The sequence below is a fragment of the Dichotomopilus funicola genome (assembly GCF_033296635.1).
Source record: "Dichotomopilus funicola strain CBS 141.50 unplaced genomic scaffold C8A04scaffold_15, whole genome shotgun sequence".
Lineage (NCBI taxonomy): Eukaryota > Fungi > Ascomycota > Sordariomycetes > Sordariales > Chaetomiaceae > Dichotomopilus > Dichotomopilus funicola.
In genome coordinates, this window is record NW_026944036.1 from 173,489 (window position 1) to 197,914 (window position 24,426).

A 24,426-nucleotide genomic window follows, 5' to 3' on the forward strand; every position below is an offset into this window, starting at 1 on the left:
CGCAGAGCAAGACCGTGACAAACTCCTTGCCACCAACGGCCTGCTGCGAGACCCACACACTGTCACCCGCCCCAAGGCCAAACCAGCCGCCACCAACGTCGCGGCCCCTCCCGAAAGAGCACTCCCGCTGCGTCCGGCTGGCACCAAGACGACTACTACTACTACCTCTGCGAAAGCTACGGCCACGGCTACTCCGAAGAAGGCCACGAGTACGAGTGCGAATGCAAGTGCCAATGCTACCGGGGCGGCGCGGGGTACGCAGGGGAAGGGGGCTCAGGGAGCGCAGGCGAAGATGATGACTGCGAAGAGGGGGTCGGTTGAGGGAGAGCCGTCGCGATGAGGGGGTGAACGAAGCTACGGAGGGAAGTGGGAGGTGTTAGTTAACTAAAATGATAGAGATGGTCTCTCCCTGACTTCCATGATGATAATGTTGATGATGGTGGTGATGATGGTGATATTACGAGTTCGAGAGCCGTGATGTTTTTGCAGTTGGGGCTAGCGAGGACGAAGTACCTTCGTACCTCAAAAGACCCACTCAACGACTCCAGAAATGCCCCACTCAATTGACCACCCCTGCACCTGGCCCGTGCAGAACGCCAGCAGGGGTCCGCATGCAGTATGCTTGGCGCATTCATCAATTGAAGCTTCGTGGCCTCCAAGCTCGGCCTTCAATGTTCCTTTAGCATTGCATCGCCAATTCCAACAACATCAACATCAACACTACGCCACCCACCCAACCCCCCCCGCGACACCCCGATAGCCCAACCCAGAAACCGAATAACAACCACCACAATGGCACCCAAACGTAACGCCCAAACCGCCCATTCCGTCTCCCCGATCCCCCCCACCCCCAAATCCACCACCACCACCACAAGCACCAGCACAACCTCAACCACACCAACAATCCCCACCTCCCTCCTCCCAGCCTCTCTCAAATCCAACGCCGGCGCCGGCCCGGGGCCATCAACCACTTCCCAAAGCAGTAGCACTTCTGGTGCGGGTGTACAAAACTGGGACAAGATTGTGCAAAGCGTGTTGGCGCAGTACGTAGAAACCACGCCGCAGCGGACGAAGTTGTTGGACGCGTTCTTGGGGTTTTTGGTGGTGGTGGGGGGGGTGCAGTTTGTTTATTGTGTTTTGGCGGGGAATTATGTGCGTTTTTCTCCTTTCCCTTCCCGGTTTTTTCATTCCTAAGCCTAGCGATGGCGATGTGAGTGTGGATGGAAGAGGGAGGTAGATGCTAACGTGGTTTGGGAACAGCCGTTCAATGCGTTCCTGTCGGGCTTCTCGGCGACGGTGGGGCAGTTTGTGTTGACGGGTGAGTTCGATCCTGGCGCTAGAGAGCAGACTAGTTCTGGATCAGAGGATATGGATAAGAGAGATACTGACAATGACGACAGCATCGCTGCGCATCCAGACGACCGAGGCGAACAAGGGGGATTTCCCGGCCGTGTCGCCGGAGCGGTAAGCCTTCCTCCCCATATATTTCACCTCTTGAGAGACAGGTACTGACAGTGGATTGGACAGTGCATTCGCCGACTATGTCGTGTGCAGCCTGATCTTGCACTTTTTCTGCGTCAACTTTATCAACTAGAACCTCGACTTGAAGATAGATGGATGGAAAAAGGATCTGTTTCGTCGTGTTTCTTTCTTTGCTCGGCTTGCTTCTTCTCTGGTCTATTTCACCTGTATACAACTACCCCGGAGTTATGATGAATACCAAAACACAATACACCCCCTCACGCCTCCTGCTTCGGTGTCCCAGCCCTAGGCGGCCCCCCCCTCGGTGGTCCCCCCTTAGGCGGCGGCGGTAACGGCGAAGCCCCCCGACTCGGCACGTTGTCTAGCTCCCTGCTCTTCTTCTCCTGCTCCTTGAAGTAATCGTCCATGAGATTCGGCCCGCCGTGGTGGCCGCGTTCCTTCCTTTTGCTCCTGGGCGGTGCGCCCCCGGGGGTGGTTTGTACATCGACCATCTGCGCGGGTACGAGGAAGTCTGCTGATGAGCTGGGTGGTGGTGGTGGTTGTGGTACACCTGCGGGCGGTGGTGTCCCTGTACCAGTTACCCCTGGGCCAAAAGTTGCAGGTGATCCAGTTCTCCCCTGACCCCCTCCCACCGACCCAAACCCGGCCGCCCCCGCTCCAGTCCAATCAGAATCCCCATCAAACATCGTCTCCCCCGGCGCATTTACCGGCTCACTCAACGCCGCCGGCAACCTATGCAACGCTCCATAACCCAACACACACCCCAGAGCGCCCTCTCCACCCCAATCCCTACTCGGCTGAATCGTCACCTCCCTCGTGACATCATACTCATTATTATACACATACAACCGTAATGGCCGGCCGATATGGTCCTCCACCAGTTCACTCAGCCCGCCCTCGCCGTGCAGGACGCCCTCGGGTGTGCCGAGGATGTAGTCGCTGTAGGGGAGCAGGCCGGCGGCGTCGGCGGGGGAGTGCGCGGGGACGTCGAGGACGTGCCAGATGTTGGAGACGACGGAGATGGGGGTCCATTGGAGGGTTAGGGAGAGGGAGGCGGTTGTGGGGGGGACGGGGATGTGCAGGGCGCGGGTGCGTTGGCCCTTTTGGTCTGTTAGTTTCATGGCTTGACTGGTAGTAGAATGGACGTTTGGCTGGGAAAGATACCTTTGCGCTCCAGAGACCGAGCATCACAGAGCTGCCGGCGCAGTTGCGCACTTCCTGGGCGAACAAGCCGGGGTCGGAGTCGTCCTATTTACGGTCAATCCCCTCCTTTTCGGGCCCTTTTGTCTCTCTCAATTTGCAAGTAACTCACAATCATGCGCCCATTGATGCCAACGACAAAGTCGAACCACGGCTCGACGGCCAGGTCGGGGTTGGTGTTGCGCAGCACCTGGAAGCCGAAGGCGCCGTGGTTGTCGCGGGATGCCGCCGGCAGCGGCTCGCCGTCGAGGCGCGAGATGAACCGGTTGAGGGCGTTGAACATTGTGGTTTGCGAGAGGTACTTGTCGAGGGATGTACGACTCGGAAAGCTGGCGTTACTTTGACGCAGGAACGTTAGGTGGGGTGGTTGGTCTCACGTTAGTTGGAGCTTAGGTACGTACCGAGTTACTGAGCTCCTGCGTCGGGGTCAGTGCTTGAGTGGGCAAGTGGGGCGTTGTAATTACGTACCATTTCACGCTCCATTTCAATTCATGTCAATGCATTTCAACTCGACGTCTCTCAATCTCAATCTCAACCCAACTTTCATCCCGATTCAATCTAATCCGCCATCATGACACTCCGTCCGGTACAAGGCACCCTGCCGTTAACAGACGAGTGCCGGCACTACGACGACCTCGCCGACGTCCCGCCGCAACTGCAAAAGTACATTCTCCCATTTCATCAACCCAAACACACAAATACACACACAGACACCAGCTAACAGCCAGCAGATACTGGCACCAACGCTACTCCCTCTTCAATTTCTACGACTACGACATCCGCTTCACCGACGACGCCTGGTTCGGCGTGACCCCCGAGCCGGTCGCTACGTGTGTCCTTTCTTTCCTTTCTCACCCCCAATTCCCCCCTTCAGCCAACAACCCACAAGCAAACCCATAGATAGGTAATTAACACCCCCCAGCCAAGTAGCAAAACACATCACCACCGCCTTCTCCCCCCACAACCCCTCCCAGAAACCCACTCCCAACCCCCAGGAGTCTCGTCCAAAACCCACAACGATAATCGACCTCTTCGCCGGCGTCGGCGGCAACACAATCGCCTTTGCCCTCTCCGAGCACTGGACGCACATCATCGCCATCGAACGCGACCCTTCCACCCTCGCCTGTGCCCAGCACAACGCAGCCGTGTATGGCGTACCAGAGGGCGTGATTACCTGGGTGTTGGGGGATAGCTTGGATTTTTTGGGGAGGCTTAAATCTACCTTCCCTTCCCCAACGGCCGGCCAAGGGGGTGAGGGTCAGGGTGAGGGGGGTGAGGAAGGGGGCCTGGATGAGAGGTTGATAGTAGACCCAGCAACAACAGTGTTGTTTGCCTCACCGCCGTGGGGAGGGGTGGAGTACCGCGGGCAGGAGGTGTTTGATTTGGAGACGATGGAGCCGTATGGGTTGGGGGTGTTGTATGAGGCGTGTCGGCCGATGGCGTGTGCGTTGTATTTGCCGAGGACTAGTGATTTACGGCAGGTCGCTGGGTTGGTGAAGGCTCCTGAGGAGGGGAAAGGGGATGGAGACGGGAAGATAGAGGTAGTGCAGTACTGCATGGAGGGCGCGAGCAAGGCGATGGTGGTGTATCTACCCGCTGAATCATAACCCATCTATTATCCTTTTATTTCTTCCCCTCTTCTACTTCCTTCCCATTTCTTCCCTCTTATCCTCCTTCCCCTCTTCTACTTCCCTTTTCTCCTATTTCTTCCTTCTTATTCCCTTTTCCTCTTCTCCTTCGACTTCCTCTCACACAGAGACAGAAACTAAACCCCCCTCACAATACTCCTCTCATCAAAAACATCCCTCACCAGTCCCCCCACACACCCCTCCCAATCGACCGGCGCCATGGCATACGTCGACTCAAACGCATAAATACTCAGCTGCGCAAAAAACGGCCGCAACACCTTCGCCACCAACTCATCCCTCCTCTCCATCCCCACTTCATCTCTGATTCCCCCTGGGGTTCCTAGCAATGGACGTCGTAGGCCGCCTACGGATGTTGTGTGGTGGGGGTAGCTTGTGTTGTTACTGTTGTTTCCAGTGTTTGTTTGATGGTGGTGGTGTTGGTCGGGGAACCCTAACCCTGGCCCTGAACCTGTTCCCGAAACATGTCCAGCAAGACCACCAGAAGACGGACCAGCCCCCAACTCCTCACAAACCTCATCAACCAACGCCACCGGCTCATACCCGCCAGCCCCCCCAAACGACGTCCGATAAACCGCATCCACCGTATCCGCCACAAACAACCAAGCGTGCAACTGAAACTCATCCGGCGCAGCACACACCAACAAATCCAGCAACTTACACGCCTGCAACACCGCGCTATTCCCATACGTGTCCGACGCCGCGCTATGGTCCGCCGCTACCACCGATGCCACCGCGGCGTGTAATTCCGCATTAACAGCCGGCCAGAGCGGAGCCAGGTGCACGGCGCCGTTCCGCAAGAGCAAAGCGCGCAGGAGCATGTAGACCTCTGCGCGGGTGGCTGATGACGGGGAGGAGGTAGACGTGGCGGAGAGGAGTTCGGTTATTTTGTCTGTGATTAGCGGCAAATCAGCGACGAAGGTGTCGGCAGGGCAGGCGAGGACTAATGTGGCGATGCGGCGGAGGTTGAGCTGGGTTTTGCGGTCGGCTTCGAGGCGGGCGGAGGTGGCGCCCACGCCGAAGACGATGCCGGCTGTGGTGGGCGGGGTGAGACGGGAGAGGAGGTCGGGCATGCTGCGGTCTTTGTCGCTGGGGCCGGAGGTGGCGGTCCATTGGCGGAGGAGGGGGAGCCAGCCGACCTCGGTCCCTGGGCCAGGGTGGACGAGGTGCAGCGGGGCGCTGAAGAAACGCGGGTCGTGGAAGGCGTCGGAGACGTCTTTGCGCCAGGACTTTTGGATGCTGTTGCTGTTGCTGCTGTTACCGCCGGGGCTCGGCAGGCGAGCGAGGGCTTGGAGGAGGGAGAGCATGGTGTGTGAGACGGTGTCAGGGAAGGCTTTGGCGCGCAGGGCTGGGCCGATGACGTTGGTCGAGATGGCCGTGGCGGCGGTTAGTACGCGGTCGTGCTCGACGAGGATCTTGGGGAGGTTGGGCACGATGGCGGCTAGGATGGCGACCACGTCGTCGGCGCGCTCGGCGGGGAGTTTGTTTCTTTTTTCGATTTTGTCGGAGGGGGCGGTTGTGTTGGACCCCGACGCGATCTCGAAGCTGCTCGGGCGGGTCGTGAAGATGGCCGTGAGCAGGCGCAGGAAGAGGTCCTGTCAGTAGTTAGCATCTGAGCATTCGCAAACATAAAACAAACAAGAGAGAGAGAGACGGAAAAGGAGAGAAAAAGAGAGAAAAGGAGAGAAAAGGAGAGAGAAAGAGAGAAAAGGAGAGAGAAAGAGAGAAAAGGAGAGAGAAACTCACAGCCAAATCCCTCCTCATCTTCCTCTGCTCCCCAAAATTCGTATTATCCACCTTCTCCCCCAACACCCCGGCAAACTCCAACAAACTCGGCAGCGTCTGCCGATGCGGAAACGGATTCCCCAAGATATCCCTCAAAAACGCCATACAATCCTGCCAGATCTCATCCATCGAATCGTCCTCCAACGAGCGCGTGTAGTCCACCAGGAAAATCACCAAATCCGTATCCGCCAGCTCAATCGTCAGCGTCGACCGTCGCGACGGGTCTAAGACTCCGGGGTTGGTCCGGCTGTAGAGAGCGTTGAATAAGGCGGGGATGGTGTGTTTGGGTCGGGAACCGTCCAGGGCTGGGAGGAGGTTGAAGACTTCGGCTGCGGTGTTGTTGTTGCTGTTACTTGCGCTGCTGTCGGTGTCCAAGGCGCTCCGCCAGATGCCGATGACTGTCTCCAGACACTCCAGCGTCTCGGCCGCAAACAAATGTTCTAACAGTCGCCGGGCGCGGTTGCGCATGCGCAGAGAGGTGTAGTTCCACGAGGCCGCAGAGCTGGGGTCTTGTTTCCCGACAGCACTGCCACTAATAGCAGTAGTACCGGTAGAAGAGGAAGAAGCAGAAACAGACGCAACATCCCCCCGCCCCCACGACCAAATAGTAAAACACATCCTCACCGCATCCTGAAACGCCAACAACACCGTCAACCGATCATTCGCCGTAGCACCGCGCGTCTGGCCCCCAGCTCCCGTCCCACCTCCTCCTGCTCCCCCAGCCCCAGCCCCAGCTGCCCCCGCCGTACTCGACCCCGTCGCAGCAGACGAATCCGAAGCAAACACCCCCGACACCATATTCCCGAAGAACCCCTGCGGCTGATCAGGCCCGCGAATAGCCTGCGCCCTCGCTTCCTCCGCCAGCAGCCGGTCGTGTCCTCGCGCCAGGACCTGCTCGAGGCCGTTGAGCAGGGAGATGAGCGTTGTTTCGGGGCCGGCGCCCTCTCTTGACTCTCCTCCTGCTGTTTCTGTAATCCCCGTGGTCCCCCCCACGCGAAACAGACGCTGCAGACTATAAAAAGTATCCCCAATCTGCCGACACAGCGTCCCGACCAGCGGGATCAGCACCTGGAAGATGGTATTCCCAAAGAGCGGAAGACACTCGGTTAGGAAGCCGACCCAGCTGTCGAGGACCGGTCGACTGCTCGGGGCGTTGAGGCCGGCGAGGATGCATTTCAGTAAGGCCGGCGGTGGGGCCTGCGGTTGTGCATGTCCGGTCGGGTGATGTTGGTTGTGTTGGTAGTGATGTTGTTTTTCACCACCACCACCCACCAACGACACCCGCGAACTTCGAGCCCCATCGAGATGGCCCAGTCCCAGTCCCAGCCCGGATAAACCCGTTCGTTTCTCCTGCGTTGGCGAAGAAGGCGGGGCTTCGGCCGGTGCGGCTAGTTCCCGCAGCTTGAGCGCCGCGTAGACCACATCGAGCAGTAAGACCTGGACGTACGGGTCGGGGCCGGTGAGGGAGTGCTGCAGTTTGGCGATCAGGGCGTGTTCAAGGTGTAGCCTGGCCAGTTGGTCGGCGAAAGGGTTGAGGAGGATTTGATGGAGGACCGTGAGGGCTGCGCGGTGTAGTTGGGTTGCTGTGGCCTCGGGGCCGTCTTCGCCGGGGACTTTGTCGCGGGATATGCATTGCATGCAGACGTGGAGGAAGAATTCTTGGAGCGAAACGTCCGAGTCGGAGCCGGCTGTTGGTAGTGTTAGCAAGAATAACATAGAAGTTGAAAAAGAAAACACGAAGGAAAACAAGAAAAAAAGGGGGCAAAAAAAGGGATATAAAAGGGGGAGAACATACTAATCTCACCCAAAGACGGCTCATAATCCCCCACCCGTAAAAACCTCTTCGCCAACACCCCCCACGCAGCCTCAGGCGCCCACCTTAACACATTCGACAGCGACCGAACATAGTAGAGCGCCAAACCCAAATCATCATCCTCTCCAAAATCCCCCCCTTGCCCTTCACCCCCCTTTTCACCACCCTCACCCCCCTTACCCCCTTCCCCTTCTTTTTCACCCTTGCCCCCCCCCGAAGCGCTAGATTCCAGCCGTTGGCGGCCCCGCCTCAAAAAAGAGAGTTCAGCAAACCTCCCCACAAAAACAGCAAACAACTTATCCATCCCAATCAAATGCCCCAACCACGTCTTAGCCGTCATAAACAACTGCGTCCTCTCATCCACCAGCGCGTCCAGCATCAGAAACAGCGGGCGGGTCAGCATGATCTCGTAGTGTTCCATCCCGGCCAACAGCGGAAAACCCCCCTTTCTGCTATCCCTCCTGTTGTTGTTGTTGTTGTTGTTGTTGTTGTTGTTGTTATTGTCCTTCCCGTCGGTCTTGTCGTTGCCGGGTTTGCTGCTGCTGTTGCTGCCACCACTGCCGCTTCCGCTTCCGCTGGTTGGGCCGTGGTCTTGGAGGGTATGTGTCCATAAGACTGCGAAGGTTCGGCCTGCATCTGACGGCCTACCTCCTACTACACCCCAACTTCCCCGTCCACCCCAACCGGCGGTGTCGCGATGCTTAAGCATCAAAGCACAAACAGCCGCCTCCACATCCCGATTCCCCTCCCCCAACACGCTCTGCAACCTCCACAAACTCCGTGTCGTCTCAACATGGTATTTCGGTTCCGCAGCCGACAGGTACCGCCATGCGTGCTGAACCAAAGGCACGACGAGATCAGAAAGCTGGGCGGGGGAGATGCGCTGGGAGGCGTGTAGGTGGCTGGCGAGGGAGATTATGGAGGTGTAGGTTGTGAATGGGAGGGTTGGACTGCTAGTAGAAGGAGGAGAAGGGGGGGAGAGGCAGTTGTGCAGGGCGGAGAGGAATTGGGCGGTGTTAAACGGCGGGGAGGTGGGTGAGGGGAGTTTGGGGAGGAGGAGGGTGAGGATTCGGCTTTTGGGGGATACCGAGGCGCTTTGGGAGGGACCCCCCGGCGTCTGCTGGGTTAAGGATGCGCAGGTGAGGTCGGAGGCTTTTTGGAGGAGGTGGTGGGCGAGTGTGGACGGGTCGAAGGGCGGTGGTGAGGCTTCGAGGTTGCCTTGGTCTGTGACGTAGAATGTTCGGACTTGGTGGAGGAGGTCGGTGTTGGAGGTCTCGTGGACTTTTTGTGATGGCGTGGGTTTGTCGGCTGTTTCCGTTGAAAACGCCCGTTCTGGGACCAGTTCTAGCAAGTTGCTCGCAATGCCCAGGGCAAATTCCAACAGCGCCGAATCAGGCCGTGTCGATGCGTCTGCGCCTGAGTTCCCACTGCCCTGCTCTTCCACCATGCAGAGCACCGCCAGCGCCGTAAGAGGAGCATGGATAGTGACCATCTCCTCCTCCCTTACATTAAAGCTGCCCAACACAAACCTGACCAACTCCAATTTCTCTCTACGCTGCAACAACGACAGCTCCCCCGGCCCAACAGCCTGCGTCATAAGCGCGAGAATCTCGCCATAAATCAACCCACTCTCGACACCATCAAAGAACACGCTCGCACTCCGCAGCACCTCGGCAAAGTCAGCCCGGCTCGCGGCCTTGGCCTTGAACTCCTTAACGCTATTCACGATCGGTAGGAAGAGCGCCGGCACCACAAGCCCGCCAATCTCCCAGCGGTCCATCAGCGAGAGACAGATGCGGTACGGCCGCGCGCGCTCGGCCGGGTTGCCGCCTGTGTCTAGCTTCACTAGAGCCAGCAGCGCGCGCGTGAGTGGTTGCAGGCCGAACTGTTCGAAGTAGGTGGTCCGCGAGGAGAAGCCGTGGCCGTGGCCGTGGGCGGATGTCGAGGTCGGTGAGTCGGGTGCGCCGTCGTGGTCGCCTGAGGCTGGTGGTTCGGGCCCGAGCAGCCACGACCACAGCCGTCTGTTGAGGCTCATGTCTCGCCGGACCGTCACTCCTGCCGCGGCCCGTAGCAGAAGCTCCAGGTCGCCATTGTCCTTGGCTTTGCCCTGCAGGACCTCGGAGTGTAGTGGAAGGTGGGTGACGAGCAGGTCGAGGTAGCCGCGCTGGATGAGCAGTTGGTCGTCGGCCAGGCCAGCGGCGAAGCAGCGGATGAGCAGCCCGGGTTCTGGCGAGGTGACCAGTTGCGATAGTCGCTTGGCTACTTCTGCGTCGGGGCCCGTATTCGAGGAATCAGACTGCGGCGTTTGGCCGAGACGAGGGAGCGAGCGCAAGAGATACGCCAAGGCCCCCGTTCTCCTGGTCTGCCCGGTGATGGACGCGAGAAAAAAGCACTGCCAAAAGAAATCGTCCCCCGACGAATGCACCTCCGTGATGTCCTCGCTGCCCGCCGGCCGAATCGCAGCTTTAAACCGCTCCACCAGCTTCAATGTCCGCTCAAAGTCCTCACTTGTCTCCTCCTCCAACCCGGGCAACAGCGCAAGAATCACCGCTTTCATAGCCGGCCGCAGCGAGCGGGGATCAAGACCAAGAAAGTATCGTTCGAGCAGATCGAGAAACGGCGCGCGGACGGTGAGCGAGGCGAACGAGAGAACAGACGCAAGGCCGGGGAAGTATAGAGGCAAGTCGCGTGAGAGGCCGTCGTGGCCGATGACGGCAAAGATGAAGCTGTACACCTCGAGGGTCTTTTGGTGGACCCCCGAGGGCAGCGAGGGGTTGAGGCATTGCGACAGCCGTTTTGCGACGGTGGCCTTGGAGGGGATGGCCGAGACGGAGGACGGTCGAGCTTGAAGGGCCTGCGCGGTCAGCCTGCTTTTCTTTATGGTGAAATACAAGAACGGCGAGAATCCCCACCTTGAGCAATCGGTTCAGAAAAGATATATAATCGGCCCATTCCTGCAGGGCCGTGTCGAACAGCGAGAGCGCCCTCTCGACGCCGCTCGCATACTTGCGGTAGTGCTTGTCGGTCGGTGGTGTGTCCTCTACATCCCATAATCGTTAGTCCCGATCCATCATAACACACTCACCACACAGCAACCAGAAACAGAAGAAACGCACCGGCCCCTAGCTGGTTCCTCCACTGGCGCGGTCCAGGCGAGTCGGCGCCAGAGCTGTCGGGCGAGACAGACCGACCCGGCTCACGCGCCATGGTTAAACAGTCGTCCGAGGGTGTAGTTACCGGCCGAGTTCATCGCCGTTCGAGTCGGGTGTTCGTAGGGCAGCTCGAGACAGCTGCGCGACTCGGTATTCGTTCGATGTCGAGTTTAGGGTCGATCCATTTGGAGGCCCAAGTTCGGTGTCGAAGCATACACCTCAATCGGGACGAGAATCCACTGTGTCTTCAGGCCTGCAAACCCCGCCAGCACGGTCCCTGATTGGACCCGCCCCTAAGCTACCCCTGCTGCAGCAGATCGACAAGGCTGAAACCGCTGTTGAGCCGTGACACACGCTGTCGTCATCCACTGACCGCACTCATTCACTCCAGGCTTGACCTCGTCCTCACTCCACCGATCACGAGATCACGAGATCAAGTGCCTAGGTACTTCTCACTTCACAACCCACATCTCACTTCACAACCCACATCTCACTTCACAACCCACATCTCACACTCAATCTCGGCCTTACAAACCTGCAGTAAACCGCCGTGAAACACCATCTTGCAGGAATGTAAGAAACCCGTTTCCATCTCAACGGCCACGGACAATGCCGACTCGCGCCAGCAGGCGGTGTATCGACGACAATGGCCCACGACGCCGAAGTCGAAGGCAGCACTCAAAGCCAAAGCAATGAGGCCGGTTCGAAAGAAATGACCACCTCACCGTCACCCTCAAAACCACCACACCCGATATCAGCATCACCATCAGCATCAGCCTCACCAACACCATCCCCGGCTCTCTCACCTCCCGCTCTCCCACCCCGTCGAAAAATCTCCAGCGAAGGCTTCTCCCATGCCGCTCAACCCACCACAGCCGTCTCCTCCATCGACATCTCCACCCTCTCCTTCCCAGACGGTTCAAGAGGGACCTTTCCCTCCAACGCTCCCGGCCCTGTTTCCGTTCCTATTTCCGGCCCCAGCGCGACTCCAAATCCCAGCGGCTATGGCACGCCCACCCAAAACTCCACCCTCGGCGACGCCAGCGACGCCATGAGCATCATGAGCCTCGCAGCCCCCACCACACGCGCCCAGGGGCACGGCGGGGACCTCGCCAGCCTCGTCGCCGGCGGCCTCAACCGCAAAAGCCGCGCCTGGAACATGCTCCGCTCACAATCCTCCGACGCCGTCCAGCCCTTTGAGAGTATCGAGTTGGGCATCCCGGGGAACCTGGCCGGGTTCGCGCGCGAGTTTGATGATATTCCGGATGGTAATACGGATGAGGTGCGCATGGCGCTGTGGAAGTCGAAGATGAAGCATTATATGATTTTGTCGTCGGCGGGTAAGCCGATTTATAGTCGGCATGGGGATCTGAGTTTGATTAACTCGTACATGGGCGTGGTGCAGACTATTATTTCGTTCTATGAGGAGGGGCAGAACCCGTTGTTGGGGTTTACGGCCGGGGACGCGCGGTTTGTGATTGCTATCGAGGGGCCGTTGTACTTTGTCGCTGTGAGCAAGCTTGGAGAAAGCGACGCACAGTTGCGTAGTCAGCTGGACGCGCTGTACATGCAGATCTTGTCGACGCTCACGCTGCCAACGCTCAAGAGCATTTTTGTGCATCGGCCGTCGACAGATTTGCGGAAGCCGCTGGAGGGGACGGAGTCGTTGCTGTCGTCGCTGGCGGACAGTTTCACCAAGGGGTCACCGTCGACGCTGCTGGGGGCGCTGGAGTGTTTAAGGCTGAGGAAGTCGCAGCGGCATGCGATTAATAATGTTTTTTTGAAGTGCCGGAGTGAGAAGTTGTTGTATGGGCTGATTGTTGCCGGGGGGAAGTTGGTGAGTGTGATCCGGCCGAGGAAACACTCGCTGCATCCGAGCGATTTGCAGCTTATTTTTAATATGCTGTTTGAGTCGGGGGGGATTCAGGCCGGGGGTGGGGAGAGCTGGATTCCGTTGTGTCTGCCGGCGTTTAACAATCGGGGGTATCTGTATATGTATGTCAGTTTCTTTGACAGTGAGCTGGATGGTTCTCAGCCAGGCCCTGAAACATCATCACCACCACAACCATCAGCAGCAACACCACCATCAGCAGAAGCAACCTCAGAAACAACAACAGAAGCAGCAGCAGAGCCGGCAGCAGAACCAACCCCAGCAACAGAACCAACCCCAGCAACAGAACCAACCCCAGCAACAGAACCCCCAGAACCATCCCCACCCCCAAACGACGAAGCAATCGCCCTAATCCTCATCTCCCCCGACAAAGAATCCTTCTACGACCTGCAAGAAATGCGCACCAAACTCGCCGCCCAACTCACCACCCCCAAAACCAACCACCTCGCCCTGATCCGCACCGCCGCCCGCGCCGGCCGTCCCCGCATCCCCTCCATCGCCCCCGGCTCCCAAATCGCCCACTTCCTCTACAAGTCCCGCGCCAACGTCCAGTTCTGCATGTCCCCTTTGCCTTCCCGCCCTTCATCCCCGTCCCAGGACACACTCTCCGACAGAGAGGGGCTAGAAACGACATTAACAACCCGCCGCCGCCTAATGAGCATATACCACGAACTACACGCCTCCGTGCACGCGCGCCACGCTCACCTGCGGGTTCTGCACGCCGTGGCGTCGGACGCGGCGAGTTTGGCGTGGATCACACCGGTGTTTGAATTGTACTGTGTGGCGGGCCCGCATGTGTCGAGGACGGCGATGGCGCAGGGGGCGAATGCGGTGGTGCAGTGGGCGAGACGGGAGGAGGAGAGGTTGTTTATTATTGGGGGTGGGGTTTTTTGATTACTCGGATGTGAACGAGTAAGGGGGAAGGGGGGAAGGGGGGAAGTGTGAGAGGAAGGAGGGTGAAAGGGTATGAGAAGGGAATCGAACAGGTTATATACGGTGATGGAAAGGGGTTGAGACTAGAATATACCATTTGTCTAGACCTATTTATCTACCCATAATCCAAGTGATAGCCGTTGGCTCTGACAAACGATGAACACTTCCATCAACACCAACACTTCCTGTAACACTGAACCACTAACCACCCTATCGACTATCCTCCTCCTCAGTCCCCATCAACACCAACCCTGCCTTTCACAAGTAACCAAAGCTCACCTCCGCCGACCCCAGCGAGACGCAAACCCAAGCCTCAACCCACGTCTGGGCCTAGACCCAAACTTGGGCTTGAACTTGGACTCACACCTATACGTAGACTTCGCCCCTCCCCCCAAAACAACCTCCTTCACCCGTCTCACCCACCCAACCACCCTTCCCTTCAACCTCGCCCCCCGACGAAGCCGTCTCAGATCCCAGTCCCCCTCTACCCTCTCCCCATCATCATACCCCCTCCCCCCAGCATCGTGCCCGACACCATCACCCCCCCTCCTCGCAGCCAAAAACCCCACATCCAAATCAGACATAGCAACAACTCTTCTTTCCAAATCCGGAAACCGGTTCATTAACCTGCGTAGGGCTCGGCCGTTGACTCGGCTGTGGGACGGGGATGTGGTTAGGAGATCTTGGAGGATGAGGTCCTTGGTTTTGGGGGGGTTGCCTGCGTGCCGTTTCTGGGGTTGGGTTGGTTGGTGTCGGGTCCGGGTTCGGAGGGAGGGTTGGTTGTTGCTGGTGATGCTGTGGTGGTGGTGGTGGTGGTGGTTGCGTCGTGGTGTTGGGTAACGGTACCGGTGGGTGTGGGTGCTGTACGAGGTTGAAGAGGGACCAGTTGGTCGCCCGCGTTGCTTGACGAGTGCGCCACGGGAGACTTTGAGTCTTAGTTTTTTCTCGGGGGGTGTATCGCTTGGTGTTTCGCTGCTAGAGTCGGTGGTTCTGGATAGCCTGGGCTCTGAGCCCTGCGAGGGAGAGGGGGATACCGTGGTACATGGACCCGCCTTGTGAGAAGGAGGCAGAGGCCAACCAGCACTCCGTCCTGTGTCTTTGTCAAAAGGCCAATCCAAAGTCCGACCCTGGCCGTCTGTTGAATCCAGGCTCCACGAGGATGACCGGCGCGACGCCCGTTTCCGCTTCTTCAACTTCTCAACACCCAGAGGCAGACTCACGACCCTCTGGCCCCGACTGACCACCGCATCTCCCAACGAGATATCCCTTTTCAGAATCACCGTCCCCGTCACGGAACAGCCCGAATCGTACGCCGTCAAGGAAGATGCACCCCGACGATCCCGAGGGCTGTCGCTGAGCATCCAGTCGTGAGAATCTGTGCTCGTGGATTCGTCCGAGGAAGACGGCTTCCCGAGTGTGGTGGTGTCCAAGAATGTTGGCGTCAACTTCTAGTCTCTGACATCGGACAAATCCCATCTCCCAGCCGGTGATCCGATACACGCTGAAGGCTTCCCATCTGACGGTCGCAAGGGGGTCGAGATCGGAACGTTGGCCATACGACCAAGACGAAGGTCAAGTGGGCAGCTCGCCGACCGAAGGTGCTCCATTGTTCCGTTTTGTACCCGACGAACTCTGGAATTAGACTTGCTGGGAGGGGTGCCGGGGTCGAGGAGAGGCACTGATTCTGGCCGGAGAAAGGGGCATCACTTGTGGCTGGTCAACCGATGTGACGGCGTGGTGGGTGATATCGGCTGTTGATATTAGAGAGATTCGCGATGTTTATTTTCTCTAAGACGGAAAACTTAAGAGGACCCGCTTCAACGATTGGGAAAGAGCGAGGGCGTCCATCTTGCAGAGGAAACCATGGTAGGGAACCGAACTTGGAATGACAAAGGTTGTTTTCTTAAGAAGTCAGAGCATATCAATGAGGTTTACGATGTCAAAAACAAGATATCAAGGAGGGACCGATATCAAGTTTAGCCGCCAAGGAGACCGCGGTCAATCATTCCCCAACACATCTCCATGCCTTTAGAGGACTACTATGCAAGTAGTTAATCTCATGAGTCCACCACCCAAATATATTAAGCCTTCTAATTCATGCAACATCTCATTCACCATCGCAGCGTTTTCTAGATCTCGGAAAAGCTCGCGCGGACCGTCAAGTCCCTGGGGCTCGTTCCGGCACGGGGCTGAACGCCCGCCCTGCCGTGGCCTCGCCGGCTCCCGATCAGGCAAGTCCCCGCCTTGGGGCGGTTGGGGTTTCAGGGGTTCTGGTGCGGAGGTGATTAGTGACATGCACGTGGAGATGTGGCCTTTCGTCCTTGGAGTGGCCAAACAATCCGGCCAAGGGCGTCGCAAGTTAGAAACGGTTTGGATTTGTAATGTCAAAAAGTAGCTGTCGAAGTTGCTGGAGGCTTTGGAATCTCGCTGCCTCGTTGATGATCTGACTGAGCACCGACCATTGTTTCCGCCATGGTGGCTCTCCTCAGCGGCCTGTTTTGGAGAATCGAAGCCAGATTCACGGAAATGGAAACGACTGAGGCGTGGCAGTCGGAGCCCCATTGTGGGGTTGCCGTTTGCTGGAAGGTGGGTCGATACTCAAACAGTGCCAATCCTACTGTGGTCGTCCCTTTCTTTACAAAGTCGTAACAGACTCGGGCCAACTGGCGCCATTAAACAAAGAGAGAAGAACTCGCACAACAAACCGCACAGCAAACAAGTCTGCCAAACTCGAACACCGAAATAATCATCGAATCCTTAAAGGGTGTTCTTTGCGATATCTGGCCAACCACCACCGCTGGATCGACGTTCGGATTCAGCTGCCGCACGCTGTCCCAGTCCCTGAGCCCCACACGGTGTAATCCCCCGGCTTAAGACGGACCGCCACCCCACAGGAAGCCCGTTTCGGCGGTGTGGTTGGCCGCCAAGGCCGTCGAGAGGCTGAGCTGTGCGAAAAGACACCTGTTCAACTCGCCCGCGAATCTGCGTCTGTTGGCAGTGGGAGGATACAAGTAGCCTCAAACCGCTTCTTGCTTTTGACATCTTTGGATATTCTACGACAACTACATACCTTTCTCCCCATACCCATATACCCAACGGCCGATTTGCATACCAGTTTGGTATCGTTTTGGAATTCTATCCATTGGCCTTTCATCTGTCCTTTTTTCTGCCTTTAAGTAGCCCAGGGTAAGTGCTATCACCGCTGTCTCCGCCCGTTGCTGGGGACACGGGGACATTCCTGTGTATCCAACGCAATCCACATCCGCACAACCCCAACTTGCCCCCCAATTCCTCCGTCAACCTACAGTTTTGCTCACGCGCTTCTGAACAGAACAGGACCATCACATCAAAATGCAAAAGATTCACAAGATCGCTCTCGGCCTGCTCGCTGCGGCGGCAGTTGCCACGGCGTCCGACGTTATCCAGTTGAAGAAGGACACCTTCGACGAGTTCGTCAAGGAGAACGACCTCGTCCTTGCTGAGTGTAAGCCGGACTCCGCCTGACGTCCCTCCGTCACGAACCAGACCATCCGTATGCTAATACACACCGGCACAGTCTTCGCCCCGTGGTGTGGTCACTGCAAGGCGCTCGCGCCCGAGTACGAGGAGGCCGCCACCACGCTCAAGGAGAAGAACATCAAGGTCGTCAAGGTCGACTGCACAGAAGAGGCCGAGCTCTGCCAAGAACAGGGCGTCGAGGGCTACCCGACCCTCAAGGTCTTCCGTGGTCTTGACAACGTCACGCCCTACAAGGGCCAGCGCAAGGCCAATGCGTACGTTCCTCCCTCCTTCCGAAAGAGTTTGGACAACAAGTCAACAGTGGCTAACACCCCCGCAGTATCACTTCCTACATGGTCAAGCAGTCGCTGCCCGCCGTCTCGGAGGTCACCAAGGACACCCTCGAGGAGTTCAAGAAGGCCGACAAGGTTGTCATTGTCGCCTACCTCGACGCCGAGGACAAGGCGTCGAGCGAGGTTTTTGGCGAGACCGCCGAGAAGCTCCGCGACAACTACCCCTTCGGTGTGAGCACCGATGCGGCCCTGGCCGAGGCTGAGGGCATCAAGGTCCCCGCCGTCGTCCTCTACAAGGACTTCGACGAGGGCAAGGCCGTCTTCTCCGAGAAGTTCGACGCCGAGGCGATTGAGAAGTTCGCCAAGACTGCCGCTACCCCCCTCATCGGTGAGGTCGGCCCCGAGACCTACTCCGACTACATGTCGGCTGGCATCCCCCTTGCCTACATCTTCGCGGAGACCGCGGAGGAGCGCAAGGAGCTCAGCGAGAAGCTCAAGCCCGTCGCTGAGGCCCAGCGCGGCGTCATCAACTTCGGCACCATCGACGCCAAGTCGTTCGGCGCGCACGCCGGCAACCTGAACCTCAAGACCGACAAGTTCCCCGCCTTCGCCATCCAGGAGGTGGTCAAGAACCAAAAGTTCCCCTACGACCAGGAGAAGGAGATCACCCTCGAGGCGATCCAGACCTTTGTCGACGACTTCGTCGCCGGCAAGATCGAGCCCAGCATCAAGTCGGAGCCCATCCCGGAGAGCCAGGATGGCCCCGTCTCCGTCGTCGTGGCTAAGAACTACAACGACATCGTCCTCGACGACACCAAGGACGTCCTGATTGAGTTCTACGCCCCGTGGTGCGGGCACTGCAAGGCGCTCGCCCCCAAGTACGAGGAGCTCGGCTCCCTGTACGCCAACAGCGAGTTCAAGGACCAGGTCGTCATCGCCAAGGTCGACGCCACCGCCAACGACGTGCCCGACGAGATCCAGGGCTTCCCCACCATCAAGCTCTACCCCGCCGGCGGCAAGGCCGAGCCCGTCACCTACTCCGGCCCCCGCTCCGTCGAGGACCTCATCAAGTTCATCGCCGAGAACGGCAAGTACAAGGCGTCTGTCGCGCAGCCCGAGGCTGAGGAGGCCACCGAGGCGGCTGAGGAGCCCGCCGCGGAGACCAAGACCGCCGAGGAGGCCAAGGAGTCGGACCACGATGAGCTCTAAAGAGAACGTTGACGTGGCGATTATGTCTTGATGTGTATTCTAGAAATGCGTCTCTTTTTTGGGTCATCTATCTCTTTTTTTTTTCCTCGTCAGGGGACTATGGGCACACGGGATGAAGCCCGGGATTCTAGGGTTTGGGTTTGATAAAACGAGCATCCGTGTAATGAAGTCTTTATGATTGATTGTCTTTCCTGTCTTTCTGTGAAATGTTGTCTCTGAAATACTGCAATGTCTCCTGTTCCAACTTGCATGCCACGCGATGCCAAATACATTCTGCCGGTATCTACCGCCAAAATTATCCTGTCTGTTAATTCGTGCCCTGATTGGTCCATCACCCCGGCCCATCGAACATTGGACCCACCGTGACATGCGCACCCCTGCCAAAAGGATGCCCCTCGTTTCCGGCGTGCGCGAAGGAAGGCCAGGCTTGTCTGTCACTCTCACACGAGCACACGCCCGCGCCGTAACTGCCGCTGCCGCCAGCCAGTGAGTGAACTTGTCTGGCTGCGTTGACGCAAATAGATTACATTTTTCCGCCGGCCTGACCTTTTTTTTTTTTAGGTCTTCATTTTGCCTAGGTGTCTGACGCTTACCTACCCTACCCCCTTTTTTACATACATTTCCTCTTCCCTCGCACTTTGATTACTTCCTCTCTTTTTCTCCCCCACCTTCGACTTTCACCCCTCCTAGACACAGACAGGCTCAGGCACAGGCACATAGGTAAAGGCAAAGGCATAGGCAAAGGCAGAGGCATTGTACACATCCCCTCGAACGATACGATACGAAACCTGACGGCCGAATAAACCGACCCGATTCCTACGACCTAAACACCAAAGAAAAAAAGACCGAACAACACCGACCCAAACCAACCCAAACAAACCAAACAACCCGAAAAGATGGCACTCCCAAGGATCCTCGCCACCCGCGTCGGCACAACCGTCGGCACAACCTTCGCCCGCCGCACATTCAACACCTCAGTCCTCCGCCGGGACGCCGTGTCGGCGGGTGTGGCGCCCGTGGTGTCGGCTTCGCCTCTACCAGCGAGACGGCCGGTGGGGGCTTTGAGGGGGGGGTATGTCCTACTTCTCTTTTTTTGTTCCCTCCCTACCTCTTTTTCCTCCCTCGAAATTGTTTAGTTTGCGGAGCGAAAATGTGCAGCTGCTGACGTGATATGAAAAACAGGCTCTTCGGCTTCTTCCTCGGCAGCTCACTCGCAGCCGGCGCGGTGTACTATTATGCGGTGCAGGAGTACAAGACGTCGAATGAGCTGCTGACGGAGGATATTTACGTGCGTGTTGCCATTTAGACTCTCTTCGTTTCTCTTCTTTGCAACTTCCATCCTTCCTTTTTCTCTTCTTTTACACTTCCCTTCTTCTTTTTGATATCGTTATTCTTTGTTTATTTGTTTGCCTACCTGCCTGCCTGCCTGCCTGCCTGCCTGCCTGCCTGCCTGCCTGCCTGCCTGCCTCCCGACACTGCGACCTGCCTACCTGCTGCTCCCCTGGATAACTACCGGCCTACCTGCGTTGCGGTTTTCGATCGATTTGCGGCATGGTTGTATAGATCTCGTGGAATTCTATATTAGATGGGATAAACAGGAGAAACGGAGGAAGATGGAAGAAAGAAAGATCTAGACGGCGGACAACCAGAGAAGAGAAGACTAGAGAAGAAGAAAGAGACTAGACTAGAAAAGACCGGAGGGTAATTATGCTGGTGTATTTCTCAGCTAGGAGGCTTAGCCGGCGAGGGTTGGGCGGTTTTGGTTCTGGCTGTGGCAGGCTGCGTCAGCGCGCGACTTGTTGAGACTCAGCAGAGACGGAAGACGGCTAACTGGATGCGATGGACAGGGCTTGCAAAATGCGGTCGACCGGTTGAGCAAGTATGTGGAGACGCTGGAGGATAAGATGGATGCGTTGGAGAAGAGGAGGAAGTAAGGGAAATTGGTGAGTATGGGTTGGAACTGGGAGGGCGTTGAGTAGGATGGTTGGGTTGGGATATTGTTTTTCGGGCGTGGGATCGGTTCAAGTTGATAACAATCACGGCGTGGACTATGGGTTCTTTTGGTTTGTTTAAATTCATGGGTTTGCAAAAGTTAACTCGGCTCGATCTAATTCTTATGTTGATCTTTAAATTTAGTAGTGGTTAAACTTATCAAACTCTGCTTCTCCTCTTCCTTTCCCCAGCTACCATAAAAACAGTGAAGTACCTAATGTGAACATCAACTTCGACGTCACCAACTACACGTGTAGCTATCCAGGATGCCCCGGCCCGGTCCGGCATTGTGGGCCCGGCTCGGGCCTGTTTTAAATCTCCCGAGCTGCTGCAGCTGCAGCCCACTTCCACACCCCACCAACCTCAGTCCACCGCCATGAACAACTTTGGCGTCATCGAGCTCTCGAGCACCACCACCAAAAATGCACCAGGCTGGGCCTACGTGCCAGACACCGGGCCGGTGGTGCCCTCGGCGCTGCAGCCGGCAAATCGGAAACGCGCGCGCAATCAGCCAGCACTGAGCCTGTCCGACCTTTCGGCGCGCGAAGAAACGAGAATCCGCAAGGACCTGGAAGCGCTCGACCGCGATAGCCACCGAGATGCCAGTATCCCGATACCGCCGCGGCCGGGTGGAAGCCGAGGTGCGTCTATCCTCAGGTCTTAGTGGGGAGAAGATCGTAACTAACCTAGAGCGCGAACAGCCCAGCACAAACACACCCCGAACGTGCGCAAAATCCTGCAGTCGCAAAAGACCTTTGCCAACCACCTCGACGACTACCAAGCGCTGCTCGCCCTCGCCGAGAGCAACCCGGCCGCCGCGGCCGCCGCCAACGCCGCCGCAGCACGAGACAAAGCGGCGACGCCCGTCGCAGTAACAGCAGCAGCAGCAGCATCAGCGGCTTCGAAGAGCGCGTCTCCCGCGCCAGCCCCTCCTGTTGTTAGCAAACGGTCTGCAGCAGCGGCAAAGCGAGCAGCGGCAAAGGAGAAACAGGAACAAGAAAGAAAAAAGGCCCGACAAACTCCCAAAACCGAGCCAGAGGCAGAGACAAACCCCGAGCCGACCGCAGACGAACAAACCCAACCAGCCCAACCCACCGACATCGAAATGACCGATGCGCCAGCCACCACCGAACCAGACTCTACCACCACACAAACCCAAAACCCACCACCACCACAACCACAAGCACCACAGTCACCCCCCCAACCCCAAACCTACCCCCGCGACAGCGCCATCCTCCCCGCCTACGCCCAACCCCCACCACGCCCCCACCCAGGTGACGCCGACCCGTTACTCGTCTCCTACATCCCGCCCTTCCCGACGGACGACGAACTCCGCGCGCTCATGACTGCGCCGCCGTTGAGTTATCTTGAGGCGAGGGCTAAGTGGGATGATGACGGTGGTGCTGGTCTTAATGATAAAGAGGAAGACGGAGGAGGAGGAGGAGGAGGGGGAGGGGGTTATGCACAGCAGCAGCGGTATCCGGTGAGGGTGTTTTGTGCGGTGTGTGGGTATTGGGGGAGGGTAAAGTGTATCAAGTGTGGGACGAGGGTGTGTGCGTTGGATTGTTTGGAGGCGCATCGGGAGGAGTGTGTTACGCGGTATGGGCTGTAGGGAAATAGATATGATACCCAGTGTGATATTGAGGTATGCTCGTCGGTTTGACTGCTATTTTGTGTGTATAGTGGATGCTACCCGTAGGTTGTGTCAAGACAACCATCTTTCTTTCAAGATGCCACAGGCTTTCCAGCCTCTCCTCTCTTATCCTCTTCCGTTTTGTTCTCAGACCAGCCTTTTAAACCAACAACCGAGCCCGCTCTTGTAAACCCAATGCCCAACGCTTAACGCCACCCATGGATCACAAAAGAAAAAGACAGAGAATGAGAAAATCAAACACCCCCCAAAGAAAACCAAACATCCCCCCCACCCGTCGCCACACCCACGCACCGTCCCTCCAGCCCCCCCTGCGGACACTGCTCCCTCGCGGCCGCCACACACCCCATCCACGCCTCCTTGCTCACATTAATCCTCCTCCTCGAGATCCCTTCCATGGGCTGTTGCTGGCCCTCGTCGAGTGCTTCAAGCCGAAACACAGCACTGCCCACCCGACCCTCGGTGGTTTGCGGTAGTAGGGTCTGGCAGTGGCTTGCGTGCCGGCGGCCGGCGATGGAGGAGCAGATTGCTAGGGAGGCGGCGTGTTCGTCGTGGAGGAGGATTGTTCTACTCTGTATTAATACCTTGGCCACTCTCCTTTGCTCCTTTCAAGGGTAAAAGGAAGAACCTACGCAGAAGTATCGACACAGCGCACATCGCGGACAGCGTCGGGGTTGAGATGCACCTGCCGGCGGAGGGCGAGGCCTTCGTAGTAGGACTGGGGGACGGTCACGCGGCGTTGGTGGTATTTTTCGTACCAGGGCTCAGTGGGTGCTGCGTGGGTTGGGGTTGTGAGGGCGAGGAGGAGGGTGATTAGAGCGAGGGTGAGGGAGAGGGAGGAGATGTAGGTTGGTGGGCGGGTCATTGTTGTGGTTGACGATGTTGATCGATCGGGTTGAGTCGAGAGAGTACTGGAGATGGTTGGACGCTTTGAGGGTATTCAGAGACTCGATTCCAGATCAGAGCGTAAGGAATGACAAGGATGCCAGCATCAAACAGAAAAACAGAACAAGAGAGTGAATATGGCGATTAACACCTGCGACAACCCGTCCGTCGGTAATACCAAAGTCTGATTGTACCTAAACCAAGAACAAACCCAAGAACCAAACGGCCCTCGCCATTTCATATAAACAACCCGACGGAAATCCCAACGTCATACCCAAACGAACCAAATCCCCCTCCCGTCGTCAAACAAGGAAGCTGTCAAGGCTGTCTGTCTCCTCCGGTCCGTTTCGACTTCGGATCTCCACTGAGACCAAACAAACCCATCTCAACCCCTGCCAAGCCGGACAGCCGATCACCAATCGCCCCGTGGGGAACGCGGGAATTGTCAGATTGATGGGGCGACTCGGGTGATTGATTGAGATGCAGATTGATGAGGAGTATTCGATCGGCGGGACTCGAAACGAGAGGCCATCAGAAGAACAAATTCATTATCACACCGGCAGGCCGGAACTGTACAATGGAATGCAGCATTCCCAGCTGCTGAGTGGAACAGGCTGATCTGGCAATTGCATCCCCCTCAGTCTCACACCTGCATGTCAGACAACTACCTAACAAGCACCGTCAAGCCAGCTATGAGCCTCAAACAATCCATACATACGTGCAGTGTACAGAGTAAGTGAGACCAATGACGTCGCCTACCAAATCCCCCCTTGATCAAAACCCCTTTGATAAAAAAACCCACCCTTTAGCAATTGGCAGTGGTGTTTCGAAGACATCCGTCTTGTTTCTCCCGTGCAAGCCGAGTTCCCTAACAGGGGATTAGGCAAGTGACAGGGTGCTGAAACAGTACCGAGCCAGGGGTTAAACCAGCATTCAGTGGATGCTAGCGCGGTTGATTGGTTCGTTCAGGGGGTTGAGTGCACTTCAGGGGCTTGA

At 57.3% G+C, this 24,426-nt stretch overlaps 9 protein-coding genes across 9 annotated transcripts; 5 read left to right on the forward strand and 4 right to left on the reverse strand.

Annotated features, from left to right (window-relative positions):
- Nucleotides 1-792: 792 nt before the first annotated feature.
- Nucleotides 793-1,594, forward strand: C8A04DRAFT_26726 (uncharacterized protein; the record flags this gene model as incomplete). Its single annotated transcript, XM_062780026.1, has 4 exons — nucleotides 793-1,152; nucleotides 1,261-1,318; nucleotides 1,401-1,464; nucleotides 1,528-1,594. The coding sequence occupies 4 exons, from the start codon at nucleotides 793-795 to the stop codon at nucleotides 1,592-1,594; spliced, it is 549 nt and encodes a 182-aa protein (XP_062638843.1).
- Nucleotides 1,595-1,739: 145 nt separating this feature from the next.
- On the reverse strand, nucleotides 1,740-2,965 carry C8A04DRAFT_26727 (GRASP55/65 PDZ-like domain-containing protein; the record flags this gene model as incomplete). The annotated part of the gene is made up of 3 exons (XM_062780027.1): nucleotides 1,740-2,582; nucleotides 2,647-2,730; nucleotides 2,795-2,965. The coding sequence occupies 3 exons, from the start codon at nucleotides 2,963-2,965 to the stop codon at nucleotides 1,740-1,742; spliced, it is 1,098 nt and encodes a 365-aa protein (XP_062638844.1).
- Nucleotides 2,966-3,253: 288 nt separating this feature from the next.
- Nucleotides 3,254-4,289, forward strand: C8A04DRAFT_26728 (RNA cap guanine-N2 methyltransferase-domain-containing protein; the record flags this gene model as incomplete). Its single annotated transcript, XM_062780028.1, has 3 exons — nucleotides 3,254-3,345; nucleotides 3,414-3,512; nucleotides 3,605-4,289. 3 exons carry the CDS (start codon nucleotides 3,254-3,256, stop codon nucleotides 4,287-4,289), a joined length of 876 nt encoding a protein of 291 aa, XP_062638845.1.
- Nucleotides 4,290-4,447: 158 nt separating this feature from the next.
- On the reverse strand, nucleotides 4,448-11,133 carry C8A04DRAFT_35748 (Dopey, N-terminal-domain-containing protein; the record flags this gene model as incomplete). Its single annotated transcript, XM_062783281.1, has 5 exons — nucleotides 4,448-5,923; nucleotides 6,075-7,726; nucleotides 7,909-10,780; nucleotides 10,839-10,966; nucleotides 11,043-11,133. 5 exons carry the CDS (start codon nucleotides 11,131-11,133, stop codon nucleotides 4,448-4,450), a joined length of 6,219 nt encoding a protein of 2,072 aa, XP_062638846.1.
- A 657-nt stretch (nucleotides 11,134-11,790) lies between these two features.
- Nucleotides 11,791-13,863, forward strand: C8A04DRAFT_10656 (vacuolar fusion protein mon-1; the record flags this gene model as incomplete). The annotated part of the gene is made up of 2 exons (XM_062776665.1): nucleotides 11,791-13,105; nucleotides 13,220-13,863. The coding sequence occupies 2 exons, from the start codon at nucleotides 11,791-11,793 to the stop codon at nucleotides 13,861-13,863; spliced, it is 1,959 nt and encodes a 652-aa protein (XP_062638847.1).
- Nucleotides 13,864-14,177: 314 nt separating this feature from the next.
- C8A04DRAFT_26731 (uncharacterized protein) lies at nucleotides 14,178-15,263 on the reverse strand (the record flags this gene model as incomplete). The annotated part of the gene is made up of 1 exon (XM_062780029.1): nucleotides 14,178-15,263. One exon carries the CDS (start codon nucleotides 15,261-15,263, stop codon nucleotides 14,178-14,180), a length of 1,086 nt encoding a protein of 361 aa, XP_062638848.1.
- Nucleotides 15,264-17,253: 1,990 nt separating this feature from the next.
- On the forward strand, nucleotides 17,254-18,902 carry C8A04DRAFT_10603 (protein disulfide-isomerase; the record flags this gene model as incomplete). The annotated part of the gene is made up of 3 exons (XM_062776645.1): nucleotides 17,254-17,386; nucleotides 17,459-17,675; nucleotides 17,741-18,902. 3 exons carry the CDS (start codon nucleotides 17,254-17,256, stop codon nucleotides 18,900-18,902), a joined length of 1,512 nt encoding a protein of 503 aa, XP_062638849.1.
- An 896-nt stretch (nucleotides 18,903-19,798) lies between these two features.
- On the forward strand, nucleotides 19,799-22,506 carry C8A04DRAFT_35751 (uncharacterized protein; the record flags this gene model as incomplete). The annotated part of the gene is made up of 5 exons (XM_062783282.1): nucleotides 19,799-19,974; nucleotides 20,085-20,190; nucleotides 21,160-21,535; nucleotides 21,596-21,831; nucleotides 21,928-22,506. 5 exons carry the CDS (start codon nucleotides 19,799-19,801, stop codon nucleotides 22,504-22,506), a joined length of 1,473 nt encoding a protein of 490 aa, XP_062638850.1.
- Nucleotides 22,507-22,781: 275 nt separating this feature from the next.
- On the reverse strand, nucleotides 22,782-23,410 carry C8A04DRAFT_10651 (uncharacterized protein; the record flags this gene model as incomplete). Its single annotated transcript, XM_062776664.1, has 2 exons — nucleotides 22,782-23,112; nucleotides 23,178-23,410. The coding sequence occupies 2 exons, from the start codon at nucleotides 23,408-23,410 to the stop codon at nucleotides 22,782-22,784; spliced, it is 564 nt and encodes a 187-aa protein (XP_062638851.1).
- Nucleotides 23,411-24,426: the final 1,016 nt, after the last annotated feature.